This window comes from Lottia gigantea, assembly GCF_000327385.1.
Source record: "Lottia gigantea unplaced genomic scaffold LOTGIsca_218, whole genome shotgun sequence".
Classification (NCBI taxonomy): domain Eukaryota; kingdom Metazoa; phylum Mollusca; class Gastropoda; family Lottiidae; genus Lottia; species Lottia gigantea.
The window spans coordinates 86,039-113,160 of NW_008708537.1; the positions used below are offsets into that span (position 1 = coordinate 86,039).

At 36.0% G+C, this 27,122-nt stretch overlaps 4 protein-coding genes across 4 annotated transcripts; 2 read left to right on the plus strand and 2 right to left on the minus strand.

Moving 5' to 3' along the window:
* Window positions 1-155: 155 nt before the first annotated feature.
* Window positions 156-9,607, plus strand: LOTGIDRAFT_205379 (hypothetical protein). The gene is made up of 6 exons (XM_009054445.1): window positions 156-260; window positions 445-770; window positions 6,124-6,280; window positions 6,714-6,874; window positions 7,208-7,303; window positions 7,616-9,607. Exons 2-6 carry the CDS (start codon window positions 465-467, stop codon window positions 7,673-7,675), a joined length of 780 nt encoding a protein of 259 aa, XP_009052693.1. The 5' UTR covers window positions 156-260; window positions 445-464; the 3' UTR covers window positions 7,676-9,607.
* Window positions 9,608-10,463: 856 nt separating this feature from the next.
* On the minus strand, window positions 10,464-20,391 carry LOTGIDRAFT_239271 (hypothetical protein). The gene is made up of 8 exons (XM_009054446.1): window positions 20,367-20,391; window positions 19,435-19,617; window positions 19,015-19,194; window positions 12,222-12,684; window positions 11,772-11,863; window positions 11,439-11,603; window positions 10,536-11,067; window positions 10,464-10,479 (listed from the first exon to the last, which is right to left on the minus strand). Exons 2-7 carry the CDS (start codon window positions 19,582-19,584, stop codon window positions 10,711-10,713), a joined length of 1,407 nt encoding a protein of 468 aa, XP_009052694.1. The 5' UTR covers window positions 19,585-19,617; window positions 20,367-20,391; the 3' UTR covers window positions 10,464-10,479; window positions 10,536-10,710.
* A 122-nt stretch (window positions 20,392-20,513) lies between these two features.
* On the plus strand, window positions 20,514-21,928 carry LOTGIDRAFT_226955 (hypothetical protein). The gene is made up of 3 exons (XM_009054447.1): window positions 20,514-20,557; window positions 21,182-21,384; window positions 21,610-21,928. Exons 2-3 carry the CDS (start codon window positions 21,199-21,201, stop codon window positions 21,790-21,792), a joined length of 369 nt encoding a protein of 122 aa, XP_009052695.1. The 5' UTR covers window positions 20,514-20,557; window positions 21,182-21,198; the 3' UTR covers window positions 21,793-21,928.
* An 832-nt stretch (window positions 21,929-22,760) lies between these two features.
* LOTGIDRAFT_143853 (hypothetical protein) lies at window positions 22,761-26,197 on the minus strand (the record flags this gene model as incomplete). Its single annotated transcript, XM_009054448.1, has 7 exons — window positions 22,761-22,827; window positions 24,256-24,308; window positions 24,571-24,603; window positions 24,802-24,897; window positions 25,147-25,236; window positions 25,710-25,822; window positions 26,125-26,197. The coding sequence occupies 7 exons, from the start codon at window positions 26,195-26,197 to the stop codon at window positions 22,761-22,763; spliced, it is 525 nt and encodes a 174-aa protein (XP_009052696.1).
* Window positions 26,198-27,122: the final 925 nt, after the last annotated feature.

Here is a 27,122-nt window from a genome sequence, read left to right on the forward strand (position 1 = left end):
AGACTGACGTAATGGCTACCCTGTGGTTCGACCAGCACGCCCCTGAAATTTTAGTCCCGAGTTATCCAGTCTATAATTTACGTTGAACTCAATAGAAAATTAATATCTTCGTCTGGATAATGCAGACTAGAATAAATTCGCGCAGGAATTCAAGGAAAGACAACTCTTGACATTCATTGATTGATTCCACGTATATAGTTCCCTCTTATTTCTTTAATTTATTGTTGTTTTCTTCCATCAATCGTCTGCTTAGACATAAGGTAAGAACTTCAACCGTTTTTCTAGCCGAATATTATTATCCGAAAAAGAAGAACGACATACTTCATTAATTCATCATACATTATGTCATTGACAGTCCAAGTTGGGCTCGGTTCCGCCATCTTGAAATTTTTAGGGTCATGGTGAATATTGTCGGTATAATTTTATGAACTAAATCCATTTCAGCATCTTAATTTCGATTCAAAATGACGACACAACCAGACTACGTTACTAAGGCTAAGTTAGCTGAACAAGCAGAAAGGTACGATGATATGGCCGCGGCGATGAAAGAATGTGTGGAAAGAGCGAGTGGAAAAGATGCATTAGAAAATGAGGATCGAAATCTACTATCGGTAGCTTACAAGAACGTAGTAGGAGCTCGAAGATCGGCATGGCGAGTCATTTCCAGTATCGAACAGAAGACAGATGCGAACGACAAAAAACAACTAATGGCTAAAGAATATAGAGAAAAGGTGGAAGAGGAATTAAAAAAGATTTGTAAAGAAGTTTTGGTGAGTAAAAATCTGAATTTTTTTGTGTCGATTGTGGCTTCTGATTGCAGTTCAATTCTACTACAAAATGGATTCATGAAATAATTATCTAGTGTGAGAGAGTAGTGATATTTCATTTGATCACATCTATGTCTGTAATGATAGTGAGTAATTTTTCTGCTGGGATTGGATTGATCTGATCGAATGTGAAAGTTGAGAGTGTCACAGTGAAAGTTTGGGCGGTTGTCAATGAACACTGATTCTCTACCTCTCTACAGCTAATCACAGGCCAACTTGATTCAGACATAACTTGCTGATAAGCCATAGATAAGGCTTCTTTCATCTCAGAACCAGGTCAATCTTATTAGTACCTGGCCTGTTAGAGGTATAGTTTTTACAATGCTACATTCTAGAATTAAAAAATAGGTTGAGGGAAAGTCTGGTCTATAAATAGTCTGACATGATCAATTCCTATTTGATGATGTCATTGTTGTATATTATCACATGTTGTGAGTTGGAATAGAATTGGAATGAGTTACAATGTCAATAAAATACTGAAATAATCTAGAACATTTCTCTGATATACACAAATATATTAGACAATGTAACTTATATAGACCAACTCAGTCTTCAAGTGTTATAGTGTCTTCTATTTCCTTCCATTATTTAATGGATCATAGAAAAAGGGTTGTTTTATTTGTCTGTATGTTTTAAGATCTGTCGTAATTCCTTCAAAGACTAACTGATAGGATTATCAGATTATCTACATTCTGTGATTTCATTTAGGCAATAAAATCCAAAACAATACCAAATCAATTCTATATTTTACCAGTACCCTTCTGTGGCCTCTAGAGACTAGACTAGTGGTTACATTGAGACTATAAGAAGAAATCAGTTCTATATTTTAACAGCAAACGCGACAAGAATATCAATGTTTTGAGACATTATGGCTTAGACTACACTAGTGGTTGCATTGATACAATTATAAGAGATCAATCATTAATGAGATTAGCAGTAATTAAGTTAAACCCAGTGTTAATTATCTGACAGAATAAAGATTGAAGATACTGTAGTAAGATGTAATTAGTAAGAGATTGTATGATTTAATATACAGTGTGATGTAACAAGATATCTTACAACTTCTGTTGTTTAGATTACTGATAGATTATCAGATTATAGACTTTACAACCTTATTACTTCTCTTACAACCTTATTACTTCTCTTACAGCCTTATTACTTCTCTTACAACCTTATTACTTCTCTTACAACCTTATTACTTCTCTTACTGCCTTACTTTATTACTTCTCTTACAACCTTATTACTTCTCTTACAACCTTATTACTTACAACCTTATTACTTCTCTTACAGCCTTATTACTTCTTTTACAGCCTTATTACTTCTCTTACAACCTTATTACTTCTTTTACAACCTTATTACTTCTCTTACAACCTTATTACTTCTCTTACAACCTTATGACCTCTCTTACAACCTTATTACTTCTTTTACAGCCTTATTACTTCTCTTACAACCTTATTACTTCTCTTACAACCTTATGACTTCTCTTACAACCTTATTACTTCTTTTACAGCCTTATTACTTCTCTTACAACCTTATTACTTCTCTTACAGCCTTATTACTTATCTTACAATCTTATCACTTCCCTTACAGCCTTATTACTTCTTTTACAATCTTATTACTTCTCTTACAGCCTTTTATTACTTCTCTTACAATCTTATTACTTCTCGAAGTTCTCGTACTACTTTTCTTAAAACCTTATTTATGGTTAGGTAACAAATTCCTGTACAAGACCTGCTTAAATTTTCTTAGTTGTTAGGGTTAGGTGATTGAAAAGTAACAAGTAATGTTATGAAAGCACAGGTTAGGTACGTAGGCTAAACCTCAAGTGAGATTGAAAAGTCAGATAAAGCAGTAGTAAAATTTAGCAGAAAGGCTCAAGGAGTATCAGATTATTCAAGTTGATTTAATTCTTAGATTGTAACAGAAGGGTCAATATTGCCTAGGTACCGGTACTGAATTGATGCCCTAGAGCCTACTCTATGACAATTCATCTTCCAACAGACTTAAAACACCTAGTTTAAATGGAATTGCAGGAACATTGAAAATTGAAATAGTACTATTGGTGTCTCCGATACCGGATTATATAAAATTTAGAAAATCTCTTTACAATTCCAGTAAGTTTTCCTGTATTGGTAATACTAGATTTGTATTAATCAGTCTACCAATGGACAGTATGACATACAGGCTAGTTTACTATACAATACTATAATCTTGTCATGGTATTTGATAGTATTAAGACCCACTGATTGTTGTTAAAGGGAGGATATTTTATTAGAATTAACCACCTTCAGATATTCACATTTTAATGAGTTGTTCTTCTCTTATACTAAATAAACATTCACCTTCATAGTGTTAAACTTCTGTATCTCAATATTTTACGTCCTGTTGTTCACTTCTTTACTAGTTGAAAAGATCTGGAAAACAGAATTCATTGTAGTCACTTCTGTCCAGGATTTGGTCAATTTCTTATGTGTAATAAGTAAGAATGGTATTGCTGTCCTTGGGGAAAACTTTGGAACATTGATAGAGTATTTAAGTACTAAAGATAAACCAGGACAATAAACTAACTCAGTATATAAACTTGCTGAGGCAAACTTTAATCAATTAAGAGCATACCATATTACCAAATATAATTTCATGCACAAATACACATACAAATTTGAAATGAATATTATATTCAAGTGATCATGCCTGCCATTTAAAAAGTTAGTAAAGGTTATATTCTATTTTAAGGTTTGAAGATCAAACAAAGGGAGTGTAATATGATTCATTCTCTCTAGTTGTTGTCATTTACGCTTGAATAACTGTTGGCTGGTTAATGACATATTTTTATTATGTTTTACTAGATACTACACTGTCATCTTGTATTCTATTAGTACTCATAGGTCAATAATACAGTCATACCTACCTTTCCTTATATTATATTAAATAGGCCTACCCCTACTTGACCTTATTACTGATAGTTCAAATATTATAGCTTGATAAGACCTGGTTTATTAACTAGTTTTGTCTGGTTATGGATTGTTATTTTAATTCAGCTTACTGACTTATATCTGATGTATTATTATATAGGGAAGTAGATTAAGTAAGGTTGGATTTGACTCATATCATGATATGAGTAAGCCTTCAGATTCAGATATGTTAAAAGATCTATAACTAAGATATAGATAGGAAATTAATTCTAGTACTTTGATTATTGTCAAACTGCAGTCCTCATGTAGACTGTTAATCCCAAATGAAGTAGACAGACAATAGTCATCCTAGACTACACAAACAAGGTTTTAATAGTAATTAACAGAGAAATATAAAATTTATAAGGGGTTGTATGAGTATAGTATATGTTCACAATGTAGGACTGACTGTAGTTATAAGTTGTAGAGAGACAGACAGGTTGTACAAAAAATCAATAAGTAGCAGAAACAGATGAAGTGAACAATAATAATAACTGATATATACCTTCTTCTTTTTTCTCTTTATTCTTTACTTGTCTTTCTTTCCTTCCTTCCTTCTCCCTAATACTTGACTCTAAAACATATAAATTATATTGATAATATATTGATAAAATATTATCTTAAATAAAAAATGTCTCTTCCTAATAGTACTTTATCATTTTCCTTCTTTTACTTCTCAAGACAGAGTATGCTTCCTCTTCTAGACACCTGATACCAATCTCAAGACAGAGTATGCTTCCTCTTCTAGACACCTGATACCACTTTTTATTATGAAATATTTAAGCCTACTTACTCACTTACAGTTGATATACTTCCTTGTGTGAAAAGTTCATTAGTTGCTATCAATGTTTTATCAGTATGTTATTTTGATTTTGTATTTCGTTTTTGCTGTTCGGATCATTAGTACTTGGTTTACATATTAAATTCCTATTTCATCTTTTCTGTTATTGTTTTTAATGGTTTTGAAACCAGAATTATAATGATGTTTTCAGAGAAACTAAAAAAAATTCAATTTCTTCTATAAATACTTATTAGGACTGTTATCTGATCTTTTCTATGTCTTTATATTCTTGGTTTTATTACTACTGTTTTTAGCTGGGAAATACAAGATATTATTGGATATTCTGCAGTGTAAAAAATGGTAGATTAATATGAAATTAGTCTGATTAGGGAGATGTATTTATACAGTGTGTTAGACGTAGTATTTTATTGATCTGCTTGATTCTATTTCAACTTGACTTCTAGTTCAACATCTCTCTGTACTCGTGTTTTTATACATTAACCTTGTGGTATTGAATAGTAAAAGTACATCCAAGACAATTCTTATCCAATAAGTAGTGAACTCTTCAAAAGAGAGGTACCATCAGGTGTTGCAAAAAGAGTAATAATAAGCAGAGTTATTCCTTAAACCAAAATTCGTGTCCAAAGCAAGACAATAAATTTATAGTGGGGAACCCAAAGGAGTACCATCAGGTGTTTTGAAAAGTTTATTAGTACACTTATGAGCAAAATTATTCCTTTAACCAAAATTCTCGTCCAAAGCAAGACTAACCAGGGGCAATAAATGTATACATAGACTCCTCAAAGGAAAGGATTAATTAGTGAGCTTGTAGTGAGCAATATCATTCCATTAACCACAAAACTTGTCCGAAGCATGACCAATAAGTAGAGCAATAAACAAATATTTATTATAATTACGAAAGCACAAACTGAGGAGGATAAGTTGTTTTGTGTTGAAAGTGGTTTTAAAACAATATTTATTGTTATTCTGGAAACATAGCCTGAGGAGTATATAAAGACTGTTGTTCTGTGGTTAAGTCTATAGTTATTCTACTGACAGGTCTATTATTCTGTGATATATATAGATTGATAATTGAAAATGACAAGCAGTGATTAACCTGACTTCAGACAGATCGCTAGCTTATTGTCTTAGATTCTCTCATGACTAGTGATATTCTATGTTATAGAATCAGAGAGATATACAAACAGCTTGACATAATGGTCACCAATAGCTAACCAGATAAAATCAGGTCCAGGTCCTGGTCTATTGATAGTAGAGGTAAAACCTACACAAATAAAACTAAATGATGTATCCTGTGTTAAACTGAGAAGCTTTCCATCATTAATTCCCCTAAACACACGTCTTTAAACAAACGTTCAGAACTTGTCTTGAAATGTAGACATGAGAATAAGTTGTACTTGTCAAACTTCAGTAGGGACTTAGGCTGAATATAAGTCAGTTGTTTGAAGATCGCATAGTGTGTAACAACATGATTCAAGTTCTGTTTTAATATTTCTATTTATTAATTAGTTAATATTTATTATTCCTGATTGTCTAATTACAGGAATTGTTGGATAAATACCTTATACCTAAAGCTAGAGAACGATTGGAAGGTGAGAAAGATGATCAGAAATGTTTTGATAGTCTGGTATTTTATTTAAAAATGAAGGGAGATTACTATCGTTATTTGGCTGAAGTTAGTCAGAGTGATGAAAAAGACAGTAAGTATTATTTCTATATCTCCCTCTCCATTTTCTCTCGGTGAGTTAGTCGTTTGCTCTCTAACCTGAAGAGGGTTCAACCCCGGCATAGGTCGAGATAATACCTTCAGATTTTTCTACCCGGTTTTCACCTGTTACTCCATTCAATTCATTTCTTTGCTCGATGTCCTGGCAAAATTTACCTTAAATTTACCACTGTAAGTTTTCAAATTGAAACTTCCTCTCTGAATTCCCTAAGGTAATGACTAACAGTGACATTGAGCCCCATGAAACAGTTATGACAGTTATAAAGGGGAGGAAGAGGAGGATGTCTATTCCCTTTCTACATGAGGTTCAACAATTTTTGATATGAAGTCATTTCATTGCGTCTGCCATGGAATAAACTAAACGTGTTGCCATGATAAACTAATAATGTTATATGCCTTCTTTTTAGAAGTGGTTGAAGCTTCTAAGCAGTCTTACCAAGATGCAAAAAAAATTGCAGAAAACATGCAGACTACACATCCTATTCGATTGGGGTTGGCCCTGAATTTTTCAGTTTTCTATTATGAGATCATGAATAGTCCTGATAAGGCCTGTGAATTAGCTAAAAGTGTAAGTAACCTTTTTATTAGGGAAGTCAATATGTTATTGGAAATTAATAACGTTATTATATGTTGAACAAGTTTCTCGTCTTGGCCCAATCTAGTGCAGAAAATCAGAGTGTTAAAAATCAATTATTCAGATTCGTGTGAAAATAATTGCTCAAATTTGATTTTACATCAAAATTTTGCGGACAGTAGAATTTTAAACAATATGACTTATTTGAACCTACATTCAAAATGAATATATCTCGTTAATCTCTTTATTTGTGACCTTGGCCAATGCTTTACATTATGACAAGAGTTTTTTTTAGGAATTTCTTCACTGTTAATGTTATATTTGTAGGCATTTGATGAAGCTATAACCTGTCTAGATACCCTGAATGAAGATTCGTATAAAGATAGCACATTGATCATGCAGCTGCTGAGAGACAATTTAACAGTAAGTTATCTCCCTTGGTTTATCGTCGCGATATAACGATCTAGATTGAAGACACCTGATACCACTTTTCATTATAAAATACTTATTATAATTGATATACTTCCTTGTATGAAAAGTACATAAACTGCTACCAATGTTTCGCCAATATGTTGTTTAGATTTTGTGTTTCGTTTTGTGTTTCGAATCGTTATATTGGTTTATTTATCCTCATGTGAAAAGTTCATTAGCTGCTACTAAAGTTTTGGCAATACATTGTTTGGATTTTGGATTTCATGTTACGTTTCTAATCATGCTATTTTTTTCTCTTTTCAGCTTTGGACGTCTGACAACCAGGCTGAGGAAACTGATGCTACTGAAACAGAGCAACAGTGATTGGATAATAATTAGCTTTTTATATCTCCATGGTAACATGTTGAATGACACAACTGTGTGGTCATGTGACCGAGGAGGCTCAATTTTAATTGGTTGGCTGATCATCGGACTTGTTTATTTATAAACATACAAAATATTTTACTGTTCATGCATTATTTCCTTTTTTTGGCGCCAATTTTTGTGGTTTTTGGTTTCGTTGTTATTCATTGTGGTTTGTCAATGTTACAAATTTTGAAGATTAAAATTCTGCTTTCTTATTTTTTGATATTTTGGATCTCGACTTTTGAAAAAAACCACAAAAATTGGATTGAAATGACTGTGAATTAATGCGAGCCGTAACATACTCTCCAAGAAAAAGTTCTGTTTTTACCTGTGACAAACAACAAATCGATCTGTATTAACTTTAAACGACAAACATTTTGTCTTCAATTCGGCTGAATTTTATCATATAGTCTTTGTCTTCGTTCGTATTGCACTGAGTTACTGCCCTTGGTTACAAAACATTTTTCAAATATACAACAACTGAAAGCTGCTAAGTTTTTGATTTTTCAAATAACAGATGAATACAGAAATGAAATCTGAATTTGTATTCAAAAAGCAACATAAAATGTGTGGTCGATTTGAAAAAAGTTTCGTAACCATCAGTCAAACTTATTAGAATCGAAAACGCTAAATGCATAGTTTCACATTTAGTTTTGAAGAATAAATTGTCATATCAAGATGTCTCATCTCAAAGCTTCTTTAATTTTATATTTACATCCAAATGTGTCAAAGATAACTGTGGCCATTCTAACAATTTGATATCATCTCTTACTCTCCTGCAAGTAGTTTAAAATTATCGCTTGTTTTATTTTGAAAAAACTCTGCTTAAAGTAAACAAACGTAAACAGTTATTTTGGCGGGATTTTTGTCTTTGTCTCGCTCACTCACTATTCCAAGGGTTAAATGCTGAATGCAAAATCTAAAATCATACCAAATTGGGTGTATGTATGTGAATTGTCGTACCTCTGTTCGTTTTGAAAATATCATTATTATTATTATTATTATTATTCCTTAGATGTAGTTCATATTTAGAATTAATTGGAGAAAAAATCATTGATTTTCCCTTTCATTTTGTTTTTTTTTAACATGACTTAAAAAAATTACGCGAGAAGCGAGAGATTTTGACAGAATTTTGGTTATTTCAATATTTGTATTTCTGTTTCAAATGTTTGGCAAGATTGTTTTATGCTTTTTCCGGTTTTTGCAAGTGGCCATTACAATTTGAATATTCTTGAAAGTAAATATAAATGAAATTTTGGGGTTTTGGTCCTATTTCTCTGAACTTAATTTAAAAGATAACAATAATCTGAAATTTAGATCATTTTTGCTTACTAACTTAATAAAACTTTAACTAGAGTTAAAATAAAAACTAAAATCGTTGGTTAATTGTTTGTAATATTCTCCAAGCCCTGTTTCATGCATAATGTTTCTCTTTATTAGATAAAAACTATCTCTGAACAGTTTCCGTGTTCATTTCAAACTAATGATTAGTAAGAAGTAGAAAATATCATAATTTCTCAATATGTTACAGAAATAAAATCACTAATAGTCAACTTCTACCGCCTCAATTCTCTTTTAATTGGATTTTCTCTGAAATTCCAATTCTTGCATTCCGATTGGTCAACTATAAATAGCTTCCAATCATATCCTCTGGAATTTTTCTATTTTTGGCATGAGAATTTGGTTCCCTGTAGTTTAAAGAACAGATAATGGAAATTTCTCCTGTGTTTTAAGAAATTGCGAAGGATTTTGTGGAGTAAATTTTGGTCTGTCTGTGAAAGAGTTGTCTGTATTGTTCTCACTCTGTTTTCAATTGCTATATTATTTTATTTACCTATTATTAATTGGCACATAAAATAATAAACCCGAAATAAAAAGCCAACCAGAAGCATTTTTTCTTTCTCAATTCTACGGACCAATCGACAGTTTCCTTACAACTCAATCTGTTATAAAGCGCTTTGTCAAAAGCTCATCTGGAAATGGTGTGTGTCTCAGTGAGTTAGACGCTTGCTCCCTAACCTGAACGTTCAGGGTTTAATCTCTCTATGGGTAAAGATAATACCTGCGGATCAACCAGGTTCTCCCTGTCAGTGATGCAGGTGCTGACACAGAAAAAGCATCCATTCGTTCGAATGAAACATAAAACTGAGGCCACGTGTGCTACAGGCTGTGCATGTTAAAGATCTCAAGACATTTGGAAGTGAAAAAGAGTAGGCTAATGCTGCTGTCCTGGCAAAATTACCCTTATTGCACACTACATGGCGTTGATATATTACTTGACCCTGCAAACAATCTAGGGACCTGTTTTAACCAGGAAATGAACACACTGGAAAATAGGGGGAAGGGAAGATCACATTCTAAAAATAAAACAGTAAGCATATTAACCTACACACATCCATGTATCTTCATAAAATAACAGCCCTTGGGCCAACCACCACGTTTTGATGACCCTTAATCCACCCACCATCATTTTGATGACCCTTGGACAACTGGTCCCACCCACCATAATTTTGATGACTCTTGGCCCCACTCACCATCATTTCGCTTGCCCTTAACCCCGCCATCATTTTGATGACTCTTGGCCCCACCCACCCATCATTTTGATGACCCTTTGATCCACCACCCATCATTTTGATGACTCTTGGCCCCACTCACCATCATTTCGCTTACCCTTAGCCCCGCAATCATTTTGATGACTCTTTATTAGTCAAAAGCATCATTCACGTGCAAGACTGATTCTGCTACGTTTTTTTTTTGGGGGGGTGGGTGGGAGGCTCTTGTAAGTAAAAGAGGGCACAAAATAAGACTGAGTGTATGTGAGAATTTATTCTAAAACTACACAATTAGACGACAAGGCTTCTCCGTCTACGAAATTCTTTCCTGTGTATTTTAGATTGAACAAGCCAAGTTGGCCAAGATAGCTTAACTAACGAAACCCTCAAAATGGTTTGAAAAATAGGAGATGGATGAAAATGTTTTGAATTGCCGACTAATCACTTTTTCTTTGTCGCCTTTTGAGCAGATTTGGTGACTTTACCACCAGCTTCCGATTTGTCTACGGCTTTGATGACCCCAACGGCTACGGTTTGTTTCATGTCCCGTACAGCGAATCTACCCAAGGGGGCGTAATCAGTGAAAGCTTCAACACACATGGGTTTGCTTGGAATAAGGTTGACGATAGCAGCGTCTCCAGATTTGACCATTTTTGGAGCATCTTCAAGCTTCTTTCCTGATCGACGATCGATCTTTTCAACAAGTTCAGCAAATTTACAGGCGATATGTGCTGTATGACAATCCAAGACTGGAGAATAACCAGCGTGGATCTCTCCTGGATGATTCAAGATAATGACCTGAAAGGAAGGCAATAAATGAACTGTAGGACATCTTAAACGATCACACAAAGAAACAATGATTCTTGGACAGTGACGTTTCTCGACGATTCCAAGTAGAAGTCACAGATGTCAAATGACCCAACACGATTACGACTACGGTGGAAATTCTATGCTACGACCGCCTTGTGATTGATTCAATTCTATGGTAATGTCGCAATTATGCGATGCCACGACCGCTGTGTGATGCAGCACTGTCGCACGTGCAATCATGCGATGCAACGAACGCTGTGCGATGCAGCACTGTCGCACGTGCAATCATGCGATGCCACTAGCGTTTTCATTTGATATCAAGGAGTGATATAGTTCTGTATCGCGATTACAATACATACCTGTGCTAAAAAGCTCTTGGCACCCTTGGGTGGGTCATTCTTGCTATCACCTGCAACCATTCCTCGCTTGATATCTTTAACAGATACGTTTTTTATGTTGAATCCGACATTGTCTCCGGGTACACCCTCGGTCAAAGACTCGTGATGCATCTCAACTGATTTGCACTGAAATATACAAAAATATTTTATAAGTTACGCTTTAGAAATAGTCGAAGTTTCTATAGCAAAACAACATTGACATTAATAGACTAGCCAACACACGTGCATAATTCACAGTGTCCTACTCTCAGAATAAAAGCTTAGGTTCACGAAGTTCCTGAGTAAAGAACTTACCTCTGTGGTGACTCCAGCTGGAGCGAATGTAACCACCATGCTGGGCTTAATGATTCCGGTTTCTACTCGACCCACAGGCACTGTTCCAATACCTGTAACGGAATTAAACTATTTAGATTCCTGGCAGTTTACAAGAGACGGGCAGGCCCGTACGTCCTGGACCATGGCATGAGACAGAACTATCAGCTTCAAGTCTGTACTACAATCGTAGTTAAAAGGGGGTGTACGTATATATCCAATAACGATACGGGCCTTGAGTTTGCTATGTGTTAAGACCACGATCAGTAAGCTTACATTGTTACCGCTTCATATAGATACGTCTATATCGTACAGGTACAATTCGCAAAGACGCGTAATCCGTCTAACTTTGGAACCGTAAAACAAGCCGGATTACCGTGAATATCGGAGTACTCAAGTTTCGTGAATTTATTTTTAGTACAAGTGACCTACCTCCAATTTTGTAGACGTCTTGAAGTGGAAGTCGAAGGGGTTTGTCGGTGGGTCTTTTGGGTGGTTGGATGCTGTCCAAGGCGTCAGTTAAAGTATCGCCAGATACGTTTTGCATGTTGCCCTTTTCGTCTTTTTGTTCAATTTTCCAGCCCTTGTACCACGACATCTTCTGAGATTTTTCCAACATGTTGTCACCATGGAAACCAGAAATTGGCACGAAGGCAACAGCTTTTGGATTGTAACCAATCTTCTTGATGTATCCAGAGACTTCTTTACAGATTTCATCAAATCTAGACTCTGAGTAAGGAGGTTCTGTGCTGTCCATTTTGTTGACACCAATGATCAATTGTTTGACACCCAGGGTGAAGGCCAATAAGGCGTGCTCTCGGGTCTGACCCTCTTTGGAAATACCAGCTTCGAACTCGCCAGTACCAGCAGCTACGATCAATACGGCACAATCAGCCTAGGTGGAGAAAAAGAAATACAAATATTTCATCTGCAAATATATTATAATACACTACATATACCATGTGGATGAAATGTCAAATTCAGCAACATCCTCAGAAAACATACGAGTGAGCAGGTTCTTGCTTCCTCTGGTTAAGGCTCCTTATTTGGGCATGGTAGACTGATAAGAAACCTGACCAACTATTTAGGATCCCTTGAAAATCTTATTATCATGGACGCAACATTTATCGTAGATGTGGTAGGCCTCTTTGAAACTAGAGTAAAAACTAAACGTGCCGTTCGCGTCAGTCTGTCAGCAACTCTTTCTGACAACTGTCTGGTGAAGAATAAAATCACGAGCTTTCTTACCTGTGATGTGCCAGTGATCATGTTCTTAATGAAATCTCTGTGTCCAGGAGCGTCAATAATGGTCACATAGTATTTAGGGGTCTGGAATTTCCACAGAGCAATATCAATGGTGATACCTCGTTCTCTCTCAGCCTTCAGTTTGTCCAATACCCAGGCGTATTTGAAAGAACCTTTACCCATCTGAAATTATTAAAGAAAATATTCAAACTCTGGTTAATCTATAGACAATATCATAAATATTAGGAAACACAAACCCTCAGCTGTCTAAATGTATCACAACGTTAGAGATTAGGGTGATTGAAGAGTAACAAGTTACTATTAAATATAAGGCACTGGCACAGGGTTAAAGTTATGTTTACAATAATTGTGATGCTAATATGCAATGAAGATCATAACGGTTCGGGTACAACCAGACATCAAGGTCTTTTGGGTCCGAATAGAATCACAAGAATCTAAAATCCATGGTTCCAAATTCACAGAAGGCCACAGCAACATGTATGCGGACTAACAATACCAAACCATGACATTGAAAAGATGTAAATGAAAGTAAAATATCAAAATTTAAGGATCCATACCTCGTTGGCTTCTTTCTCGAATTTTTCGATGGTTCTTTTGTCGATACCACCACATTTGTAGATAAGATGACCGGTGGTGGTTGATTTACCGGAATCGACATGGCCAATGACAACAATATTGATGTGGACCTTTTCCTTATCTTTTCCCATTTTTGTTTTTTTAAATGATTTATAATCTGTAATGAAGAGAAATAATTTTGATTATAATAAACCAAGTACTAGCGATTCGAACCACAAAACAAAACCCGAAATATAAATATACTGCCAAAACAATGGTAACAGCTAATGAACTTTTCACATGAGGAAGTATATCAATTATAATTTCATAATAAATTGTGATTATATAAAAAAAAGACTAAAAGTGCTAAAATTTAAATGCCACGTCACATGTGTTCACAATTTGTTTCAAAGACGAAAACTTTTCAGGTTCAAAATAGATCAGAGGAATTTAATACAATTGTGGATAGTTTTAGATAGTTTTGGATAGTTTTAGATCTTCTTAGATCCCCTTTATATAAATATAAAGATGTTGTTTTGTTAGAAGACAAGCACGTGTTGGTAAACAAATCGAATTCAGCCACGTGTTTGTAAACAAAATTGCACCAGAACGAAAGCATTAAAGATTAGTCTATAAAGATGATCGTGCAATTTACAGTGTGATCTAATTTCAATAAATCTTAATTACAGTAGATAAAATAGATAATCTAAGGAACGGTTTTAAAAAATATTCACGTAAAAAGACATCAAATAAAGAAAGTGGATAACTTACCTGGTTTATCTTATGAAAGTCGTTAAGCAAGTGAACGATTTCAAAAATTGATCGATGAAAAAGACGCTGGGCAATGTTATTCCAAAACGAGTCAAGGGGTAGCAGGTGGATGTAATGGACTAAAGTCAATAGTAAAATGATTCGATCACTGTTTCGGACAACTGAACACCCCTGTTTTATACAATAGTTATTGCCCGAGGGCCAAGGGAGAAATGACCCACGTGTAACTTCCGTATCGGAAGCGCCACAACCTCGCTAGGATAGTAAAACAATCCGCAAATACAAGATGATATTGTTTTAAAATGACATTTCACAACTTCTAATTCTGACGTATTAATGCGCTAATTGTGTCCGAGGTCCGAAATGAAGATGACCAATTGTCCCGAATGTTATGCCTCGATTTCACAACATACCATCAACAAGGCGCCATTATGAAAATATGAAAAAAGAAAATGAAGGAAAATGGAATTCAAGTAAACAGGTAAAGCAAATTTTAATTTATTTTTGTGTTTTATTTAGACGTATTAAAAGCCTATAGTTAGAGACAGAGGTTGAACATTTAATATTTTACCACCCCACAAACTCTCTCCACCGCACCGTTCATTTACGAGGGGTGGGGTTGATAGGCTTTCGTTAAAGATACCGTAAATGGTCATGCATCAGAGTATCCCCACCCCCTTCCCTGCTGAGAATTCTTCAAGACCATCTTTTCTATTCCTTATAGGGGTGGGGTTGAGAGGCTTTCTCACATGATACCGTAAATGGTCATGCCTTTATTAATAGGATCCTAATCTACCAGGGTATCCCCTCTCTCCCCACCCCCTGCAGGGAGATCTTCAAGACCATCTTTGCTATTGACCGCCTACAGCTGGTGCTAATCTGAGATTGACCATGTGGCATTTCTTTCAGCAACTTAATCGATACCACGTACCACAAGCTGTGCTCATGAACTATCGTATCGTTCTGCCCCTCTTTGTTTATGTACAGCTGCGATCCTCGTAGACAGAAGTGTGGGCGTCAGAGACAAGGCTTATGATAAAATATTGCCCAGGCTGTTTTCCCTCGTGCTTTTAACTTCTGGTCTTTATATACCAACCAAGAGGGATGACCACTGAGCTATGTACAGCTGCAATACTCGTCAAAGACTAAGCTAGCCTTATGCTAAATTATTCTGACTATAGTTCTATAGGCCCGTTGACCAACCGACCAAGAGGGGAATCGTGACCACTGGGACCTAAAAAACTCCTTTCTAAAATTTGGGACACGGTTGTTGTTTATTTGCCTATGGCATTGTCACATCTTACCTCCTCTTAAAACAATTAATTAATCTTTTAACAAAAAACAGAGCATCATAAACAAAGGCAATACAATGAAGCTGTCGACATCTTCAGAATCGGCAATATAGCTATTACATAACACGGCGTGACGTGGACAGACATCAATGAGGTTTATGGGGGCCAATTCTGGCTGACTGGTTACGGGTGTCTCTCATTGGGTGCCCCGGGGTGAATGTCCAATAACTCATTCCAATAAATAAGAGGATTAAAATTCTAATTTCCGGAGGCTGGTCACACTTCGTCTGCTAAATTTGCAATTTTTATTTTTGATGTAGACAAGTTTCTGGTATTTTAAATGCACCCCTCAATTTGGGATAACAAATTCAAGTTTGGCGTCTTCTAGATCTCACTTAGGGCGAGCGAGGATGAACTACTTTCTGCAAGTAAATCTCCATCCAAGTCTGAGGAGGTCCCACGTACATCTACCCTTACGCAAGTGATCCGTGACCATTCTACTTCCGATGTATCCCCCTCTCCCCAAAAAAATTAAACAGCCTTTGAACTATAGCTCCCCCCCCCCCCCCCATTTCGAGCCAAGCGTCTTCTATTTCCAACATGGATGTTCATTATTTCTCAACTACATCAGCAATGTTCAAAGCCCGCCCCCTCCTGTTAAAAGTTCCCCCGAGTCCCACAATACACACTTCCGGTACTCTACGCCAGGGACCGTTATCCAAGATGGTACAAAAACTAAACATACATTAAATTATTTTATTACGGTTAAAATTACACTAAAGGACAGTTTTTTTTCCGTCGTATTTCTTTTCTGTGCAATTTACATTGAAGCAACCAAGTCGGCCAAGATAACTTAATCAAAAGAGCGAGCAAGTTTTTAAAAGAGGCAGCACTTTTTTTTCTTAACAAGTTCCCCAGAAATTTCTTAAATTTTTTGTTGCCAGATGTTCCCCATTCCCCCGAGTGATCTTCATATAATCACTTCTTCTTGGCAGCCGATTTGGTGACTTTACCGGAGGCTTCAGCCTTCTCGACTGATTTGATGACCCCAACGGCTACGGTTTGTTTCATGTCCCGTACAGCGAATCTACCCAAGGGGGCGTAATCAGTGAAAGCTTCAACACACATGGGTTTGCTTGGAATAAGGTTGACGATAGCAGCGTCTCCAGATTTGACCATTTTAGGAGCATCTTCTAATTTCTTGGCAGAACGACGATCGATCTTTTCAACAAGTTCAGCGAATTTACAGGCGATATGGGCTGTATGACAATCCAAGACTGGAGAATAACCAGCGTGGATCTCTCCTGGATGATTCAAGATAATGACCTGAAATGGAAATGTCAAAATTTTAACTCTTTCCCACCACGATTCTATCATCAAAATACAATCAGTGATTGAAACAGGAGTGACAATCTTGACCAGCTCATCGTTTCAGATAGGACATACCCTTTCTTTCCCTAGTTATCAAGAAAACTCCTTTTGTGCAGAAAGAGCCCCTCACCCCCTCACCACTATCTTTGTCTTAGTCATCAAGTCTTCTAACTTCTTTCGTGCAGAGTGGTTTAACAAATGATGTACTATAAGGACACATCATGCTCGTCCTCGCAGGAAATCAAAACCTTAACATCCATTGAACGATATTCAGCTGCCTTTGCCATTCTGCTTCTCTTACACAAGATAATAATGTAACTTCAGCAATAGTTACCTGAGCATTGAAACTCTTGGCTCCCTTGGCGGGATCATTCTTGCTGTCACTAGCAACGAATCCTCTCTTGATGTCCTTGACAGAGATATTTTTAACGTTGAATCCAACATTGTCTCCGGGTACACCCTCGGTCAGAGACTCGTGATGCATCTCAACTGATTTGCACTGAAATATAAAACAAGACACATTAAATATCAATTTTACAGGTTAATTTAAAGACCCCTCCCCTCCGAATAAACGAGAACATCACGCTCTTCAGATTCTACCCAAATCCTTTTAAAATATAAACTAGCTTGGACTAATGACCTCACAGATGATTCTGTTAGAATATAACCTTGGACAAATCTAGAGTGTTAACATACCTCAGTGCTGATCATGGTAGGAGCAAAGGTGATGACCATACCTGGTTTGATTACACCAGTTTCAACTCGTCCTACTGGCACTGTACCAATACCTACAATACAAAACCCACATTAAATATCACAACTATATTTCATTTCTGTACTGCATTTGTGCAGAATGCTTGATGAAAGTATATTCATTGCCCCTCCCCATTTTAAGATGGGACATCCATTGGCCCCTCCCTCCCTCCCACAGTCGGGGAAAATTTCATTTTAGCAGAATTCTTTGTAATAGTATGTATCAGACCAAAATACATCTGTAGAATCCTTCCTCAAGGTATAAGCTTACATTGGTCTCGAACAAACATCACCATCGACCCTCCATTTCAGGTTAATTACAGTACTGCCCTCATGATAAATGCAAAATCACATGTTTAATACGCACACGAAAGCATTTAGTTGAATTCCCAGTAAAAACCAATGATCAAACTTGTGCACACATATCAATATTGTGAAATATTTACCTCCAATTTTGTAGACGTCTTGAAGTGGAAGTCGAAGGGGTTTGTCAGTGGGTCTTTTGGGTGGTTGGATGCTGTCCAGGGCGTCACTCAGAGTTTCACCAGTTACGGTTTGCATGTTGCCCTTCTCGTCTTTTTGTTCAATCTTCCACTGTTTCCACCAGGGCATCTTCTGGGATTTTTCCAACATGTTGTCACCTTGGAAACCAGAAATTGGTACGAAAGCAACAGATTTTGGATTGTAACCAATCTTCTTGATGTATCCAGAGACTTCTTTACAGATTTCATCGAATCGAGACTCTGAGTAAGGAGGTTCTGTGCTGTCCATTTTGTTGACACCAATGATCAATTGTTTGACACCCAGGGTGTAGGCCAATAAGGCGTGTTCTCGGGTCTGACCCTCTTTGGAAATACCAGCTTCGAACTCGCCAGTACCAGCAGCTACGATCAATACGGCACAATCAGCCTGGAAGAGGAAATACAATATCATAAGCAAAACGCAACTGAAAATTTGATTCTTTAATATTAAAACCTATTGCCTTCATGTGATGAAGATTTAACTCTTAAGAAAGAATGCTTAAGTTTTTAAGTAAAATGTGAATGCAAGTCATGTAAAAAAAAAACAAAAAAAAAAGATAAAGCTTATTCAAGTCTCAAGACTTGACCAGTCAGTTTTCAAGAACTGGTCTATGCAAACAATTCAGAATGAGAACAATGACAAATCCAACTTTCCGCCAACTGTCTGGTGAGGAATAAAAACACGAATCTCCTTACCTGTGATGTGCCAGTGATCATGTTCTTAATAAAATCTCTGTGTCCAGGAGCGTCAATAATAGTCACATAGTATTTAGCGGTCTGAAATTTCCAGAGAGCAATATCAATGGTGATACCTCGTTCTCTCTCAGCCTTTAGTTTGTCCAATACCCAGGCGTATTTGAAAGAACCTTTACCCATCTGAAATAGAACAAATTAATCGTTAATATTCCTTTAAACTGACAGTTTTTTATCTGTTATAAAGTCTAGTTATCTTCTAGATCATATTAGTTATTCGAAAAAGCCCAGGGCATTACAGACACCATGATAAAATCTTTCAAGTGATAATCCAATAACATATTTTCTTCACAGATTTGCTCTGTCCTGTAAACCAAATTCCTATGTTTCTATTACAGATTTCCAAAAGATCAGGATACATACCTCGTTGGCTTCTTTCTCGAATTTTTCGATGGTTCTTTTGTCGATACCACCACATTTGTAGATAAGATGACCGGTGGTGGTTGATTTACCGGAATCGACGTGGCCAATGACAACAATGTTGATGTGGATCTTTTCCTTATCTTTTCCCATTTTTGTTATTTGTTTTAAGAAGTGTTATAAAATCTGAAATAAACAATAAATTTGTAAGAAAATTGGTAGACATCCTTTCCTTTTTTCAAATTAAGTTCATATCAATGTACATATACATGAATAGAGGGCCCCTTGACCCAAGAGTATATCACTTTCATAAGCACACCTCAAATCAAGATGGCTGTCGCACACGTGGTTCATGTGATCAAAGAGCCGCCATATTGCATCATGTCTGGGCAATCGACGACCGAAAAATTCAGTTTCTTTCAAAATTGTTGAACCCGATCGTTTAAAAATGTGACTAGAAAAATGTCAGTAGAATTCTATGAATGCAAGATCCAAATTTCCACGAATTTAAGTGGCTACCACGTGGACTTCCGCTTGTAATTAGACCAAGTCAAAAGTCGCAGTAGATCTATTTCTTTGTCTCCATGATGAGGTTAATCAAGTCGTTAATCGTCAATCAACACCATAATAAACGATGTCGTTAATTGATGACATGTTATAAAGTGTAGAACTCGACAAGTATGTCTTGATCACAACAATACTTCCGTCAATCACATATCCAGATCGCCGACACTACAAAATGTGCGACGTGTAAACCGGCAAGATTGATCAAGATATATTCAGGAAATTAACTGAACAGATCGCTCCGATTTATGACATAATGGCGATCGATTTCTTTCCTGAACATTTGTCAACAATTTCACCGTAAAAGTAAACCCTGATGATCAATTCTAACGGTAAAATTTCATGGATGAAAAAGTAACTGTAAAATTTACCGTGCTCACTCTTGGTGCCACCGCAATGAAAAGGAAAGAACGAGGCTGGTCACGTGATATATATACTTGGCCTAGAGGGGTCTGGCAATTGACGTCATGACGAGGAGGGAGGGGAGATAATTTACTGATATTTCTACTTCCTGTTCACGACTTTTTTGTTGACAACGTGAAAGTCATGCCATAATATAACGGTAAATCGAGTTATTGCACAATTTTCACGACACCCACGGCGATGTAGAACATCACAGATAACAAATCAATAATTGCACCAGTAAACGAAATAATCTTTTGGTTGAAAAACCTAACTGTACTGCTAAAAGGCGGTCTTTCATCATGTAAAATTTTATAATGAAACCTCCATTTTTTTTTACTAAATAACTTGGTAATTTAGTTGGAGGATGCCCTCGCTCTTTATGATGACTATCAACTGAATAGTTTAACCTCTGGTAACATAAAAGGTGTTTGAAAACCTGGTCTGAATAATTGAAACTGTGGGTTAATCATATACACACTATTCAATTCAAGAACATTAAAGTCTTTCAATTAAAAAGTTGGCACATTGGTTTCTGTTTCACCCCTCCCCTTCCTGTTGTGCTATCTGGTTTCTGCTAAGTTTCACATCGACAACACAAGAGGATGGACATTAACAACAGTGCCAAAAGCTTCGCCTCAACTGCACCCAGCAGGGACAAGGAGAATGAAATTAAAAATTAATTTAATAAAAAGGTAAATGTTTTGGAGCTCCAGAGAAAAGGGGCGTAAAAACTACAGATCTTTTGTTTCAGTGAGGTAATGTTTAACATTTATTTTGACAGATTGAAGATAAATTAAGATGTGGAACCAACTAAACAAGTTGCTACGTCCAGTCTATCAGATGGTGACACCTGTTCGTAATCAACATTACGACTGTCGAACATGGCGTGATATGAAACGACGTAAAATTGTACAGAAAACATTTCCAGTTAGACAACGACTGAATTCTTTAAGGAAAAATGGAATAATACCCAAAGAACTGCAGGTAAATATTAGTTCTGTTATATTTGGAGTATAACCTAAATAACCTAGGAAAAAATTGCTTGAGCAATTGATAATGTAAATGACATCATTGGCTACCTGTCCTACAAACCATGTTAAAAGTTAAGACCCTAGAGACATCCTAGCGCTATGATCGTTTCCAGAATACGCAGTCAGAATGTTATCTTCTCACTTTGTGATTTTAATTGGCACCTTTAAATTATTTTAGGAAATAGCCGACAAAGAAATCAAACAGATGGAATTAAATACTTGCCAGTCCAGGCTATGGCCACGATGTGTGTTAACTTCACGACCTAGAGGTCTGATGGATAAATGGCGAGTAAGTCGTATCGTGTGGAGAGATCAGGTAGACTATAATAGAATGAGCGGTCTTAAACGTTCGTGTTGGTGATTATGGACAGTTTTAGACAAATTGACTGTAAAACAATGTGAATGGACAACTTGTTCTGGGAAAGTGTTAAGTTGAAGTTTTGTTGCCAAATGAATAGAAAATAGAATGAAATTATGTAATAAAATGTTGGATTGGTATGTTTTTGTTTATCTGGGTTATATGTAAGATGAGTTTGCAGAATAATCCCACACTGTCAAGGTGCATCCATGCAGACAGACAGAAACAGAGAGAGAGAGAGAGTATTCATTAAAAAAAAATGATTTAATACAGAAGACAGATAGATTTGTGGATTTCCAGAATCAAACAAGCTTCCGACTTCTAAACTCCATGGAAATTATAACATGGTCTTAATACTGATAGCACTGATCATCCAGTTTGAGAATCTTTGGGGGTTCCCTTTGATATAGATAGTACCAGACCTTACTTTGCAACAACACTCTCCATAATCCCATATATACATTTTGAATTACACACAGAACTGTCTACAAGTCATTTTGAAGTCAATCATTTATCCAGCAGATGATTATACTCCATATATTGATTTATCACCTTGAACAATGAGTAGCCTAGGATGAATAACCCTGCTTCCTAGATAGTTACACATCACTTTGGCTTGTAATTTCTTGCTACATGAAGTCTATTAATATCAAATCTAATGAACACATTTAAAATCAGTCATATTATCAATGGCATCCCTTACAGAGTGTCCGCAAAGCTAAATCACTATATAAATGGCATCTCTTATAGAGTCCACAAAGCTAAATCACTATATAAATGGCATCCCTTACAGAGTGTCCACAAGGCTAAATCACTATATTAATGGCATCCCTTTCAGAGTCCGCAAAGCTAAATCACTATATAATGTTTATGTATGTATATATATATATATATATATTTATATCTCATTTGGAGAGTTCACTTAGCTTATGTTCATATATTGACACCACATGAAAGAAAGAACATGGGCGTTATTTCTCAGACTTCCAGGCTAAATACGTGTTCCAACCCAACGCCACAAAGTTAACAAACAACACTCTAAAATATATAAACAAAATTATATTTTCTTTTAACTAAATATAGTACAGAATAGGGCCTAGAAATATCATGTGATAACAGAAATCGGATATGTTCTAAATTTTGTATGTGTATCAGGGACACTGATAGCATCGATTTACACCATTACAATTTTCAATCAGATGTCTGTGGTTCGTGCAATATACCACTCATGCTAAGTGTTTGATGACGCGATAACTAATTGCAAAAATATTTTATCACATAAGGCCATTTGGATGTTACATAATATTAACATGCTATATCCAAAAATGAAATGCATGGAGTTTTACTTCCTACTTTTCTGCACAATGAGGGAAACTTTTACAGGACAGCAGCATTAGCCCGCTCTTTTTCGATTTCCAACTGTCGAGGGATCTTTATTGTCCCTTCTGAACGACTAGACTCTTTATCCATGCGTTAAAAATTTACATAAAAGTGGATAAAAACTATGTTAGTTAGTTAGACGATATTGGTTCAAATATAACATAAAAACACACATCAACTGTTGATATACACAGCAACCATAGACTACAAACTACACAGATAGCCTAGCTACTACATTTTTACAGCCTTGATGAAACAGGGTTAGATTGAAAGAAGCACTTAGGATTATAGTGATCAACTTCACAATGTCAAGATATTAAAAACATCATCTTATACCTTGATTACAATAGCAATCTTTCGTATGTCATAGAATGCAGCAATTTCATTGGACTGTATGCTAGTGATTACAGTCAATCAGAGCCCTCGACAGAAAGGCTGTATATTATTGCTTATTGTTATAAGACTTTCTGTTGAAGTCTCTGATTGGTTGCATTTGCTAGAGTACAATCCTATCAAATCGCTACATTTTGTGGTGCAAGAAAGGTTACTATTGCAGTCAAGGTATAAGACAAAGTTTATGATAACTTGACATTGTGAAGATGTAGGGTATATACACTAGATGTGTAGGGTATATTGAGACGAGCCTACAGGGTGATCCTTGCCTGGTCTATTTCTTTGTGGACTCTGTTTTCCATGCTAAATACGTGCTCCATCCCAGAGACACAAAATTACCGAATAAAACCCTGAAATAAGCAGATTCGATTCCTAGGAAACATTCATAGAACAAGGAGACGAGGCCCATTGCTAGCCCAAGTCTAAGCCCATTGCTAGCCCAAAGTCTCTCTGGGGTGGGTTAAGTGTTTCAGGGGGGGTCAACTAATTTTTAATCTGCTGAATCTAAGATTTAGAACTTCAAGAAAAATATAATACAATTCACTGAACACAGACAAAACAATCTCAGCCAATTCATGCTGTAATTTTGTGCTAGATATTAATTAAAAAAGCTGGTTATGGTTTGGATTGGAGTTACAACTTTTGTTCACTTTTTATTTAGATTGTATATTAAATCAAGAAACATGGACTCACCTGTGTTGTAAAGGCATGAAATAAAAGTTAACAAGTTGAGCTGCTGGCCATATCTATAATATAACATACATTACTGTTATTTCATAGAACAGGGGCAATAACTCTAGAGTAACCCATATGTAATGTCAGTGGGAAATGGCTGCATCAATAGCCGTGAAAAAATACAGGGTGGTTGAAAGGTAACAAGTAACAAGTCAACAAAAGACACTGGTACAAGGTAAAACAGTGGCTAGAGTAGCATCAATAGCTCTTGTCTCGTAATAATGTCTAGGAGGTTGGTTAAACAGTCGTAAGACTTGAAAATATACTACTTACTTTATAGTTACTGATAAGGATTGGTACAAACAGCTGAAATTAAAAAATAAAATACTTATTACAGTTGTCTTGTCTTTGAATTTATAAAGCCCTATATCCTCGCAGTTCTCCACAGATTTGAGAGTGGATGATCAAGGCTATGGGAGAAATTGTGCCATAGAAATTGTGTATGCAATATTTTAGCCCAAGAAAGTCTCTGTTCTTTCAGTAAAAAAAACAGCTATGGCTTACCTGTTTAAATTTCTCTTTTATTTCTGTGAAAGTTTCACCTTTTAAAACACCCATTCCTGATAAAAACAAACCAGTAGCTGTTGGGGCAAATAACGACTGAAAAATAGATATAATTATTATAATTATAACCAATACATTACAAATATACCAAGTACTAACAATCAGAACTGTAAAACAACACCCTACAGATCCAAACAACATATTAATAACAGCTAATAAACTTTTCACATGAGGAGGTATATCAATTATAAGTGAGTAAGTATTTCATAATGAAAAGTGGTATCAGAGTAAGCATACCCTGCCTGACACCAACTTATAAAGATTTTGAAAGAAAGCTCCACCTACCTGATCTGTGACTACCATTTTCAATGGAGCCATTTTCGTTCCTTTGTACATTTTATCTAAAATAAAATACCAGCCCCGGATAACAGGACCCTGAAATATATCAAATATCATTAGTCTTGAGGAAAAGAGAACGATCCAGCTAAGAACCAGAGAATTTAAGTTTCATTTTGTGTTTGCTCTATAAGGTTAAATTCCTTTAACCAGGCCTGTAGCCAGACTTGATTGTTTGGAGTGGCAAGTAATATATCTGGATGGTGTATGGTGTATGATGTTGCAGCAATGGACTTGATCAGTAAGTTGTCAGAATTTTTTTACCCCCCTCTTACTCCCCTGTAGGTCTTTAACAATAGAATGACAAAAACCAATATCAGAGCTTGCATTAACGAGTGTTTCTTTCTCATATGCCTAGAGTCCTACATTGACCATGTATTCTCGAAACGATCTTGGCGCTAGGATATCCCAGAAACAGTGTTAGAAGTAAAGACTCTAGGACATCCTAGAGAAGAAGCGGCCTGAGGATTTAGGGAATTCGGCTACTGTAAAAATATACAATAATTACTCACAAAGACAAACACACCAAAGACTAGAAAACGTCCACTTCTAATAACATCATAATTTCTTCCCTTTCTTTCTATAGCCAGCTGACTAATACTGTCACCTGTAGCCATTAATGTTCCTATAATTATAAAAATCAAACTTTAATTGGGGCAGGGATTTGTCAAAACACAAGGAGAGGAGGGGTCATTCGATTTAAGTATTTATTACACTAGTATTAACCTACTATGATAAAATATCAAAACACACTTTGCTTTATGTTAGTATGTCAGTTAAAGAACTCTTTTGCTCTTTTTGAATATTATCCAAGGTGTCGAATTGACTACATTTAGTTCGTCCCGTCTTAAAACTTATTCACAAGGTCGAATCGTCTACCATGCCAACAACTCGAAATGCAACAAACTAATATAGTAAAACTGTTACCTGTTGTCGTAGCCATGGTAGCAGTGGGATATTTTTCTAATATCCTCAGGTACCCTCTCCATAATTTAGCCATTGTTTCTGCTAATGTTTTAAATAAACAAACGAGTTACTAAACTGAAGCGAAGGAGGCCGCCATGTTTCTTAAGTCGGACTTGCTTACTGAAATGTATTCCGCGAATATCTAAACGCGACACACTTCTTTGCACGTTCATCGTGTCAAAACAGCACAGTGGCAGTTTACAGTATTCAAAATGTCCAGGGCACTTGCATTTTATTTAGGGTTTTATAGTCAGGCCTTAACTTAACCCAGCTGTTCTATTTTGTAACTGGTAACTATTGGGTAGGCTCAAAAAAAAAGGGGGGGGGGGGGGGCCTGCAGAGAAAAACATCTGCCTTCAATAAGATAGCTATCGACTCTTCCCAATCCCTACCACCAAATAATGTATATAAGTAAATGAACCTCAACATAAAAATTAAAAGCACTGGACGTCTTCATTCATTGATATGAAATAATGCATTATATTTTCTCATATCAAAATTACAGTTATACTCATTGATAAACTCTTTCTTTCTATTGATAACGAACCACACTTCATTCACGTCTTCATTTACTTTGACTCAACTTAATGGGTGGGGGTCCATCGACTGAAATGCGCTGAGGCCTCTCCTGCATTTTTTTCTAAGGCTTAGGCCCCTTGCAGACATGGGCCCGTAGACTTGGTTCAACCAGTCCCTGTGGTAGTTGAGCCACTATTGATTGATATGAGATACATATCTGTGAAATAGATATTTTTATCTGATTTAATACGGTGACCTATAATATATATATTTAAACCAAACTACTAGCTAGGACAACAGTAGATATTCGCCTTGTACTTTGGACTGATATAAAAATTAACTTAGTTTATTAAACTGGTAAAGAGTGGTCTATTGAAGTGGTGCAGGCTAAAATATAACTCTACACTTGAATGGGCTGTATAAATTGATAAATCGGTCTA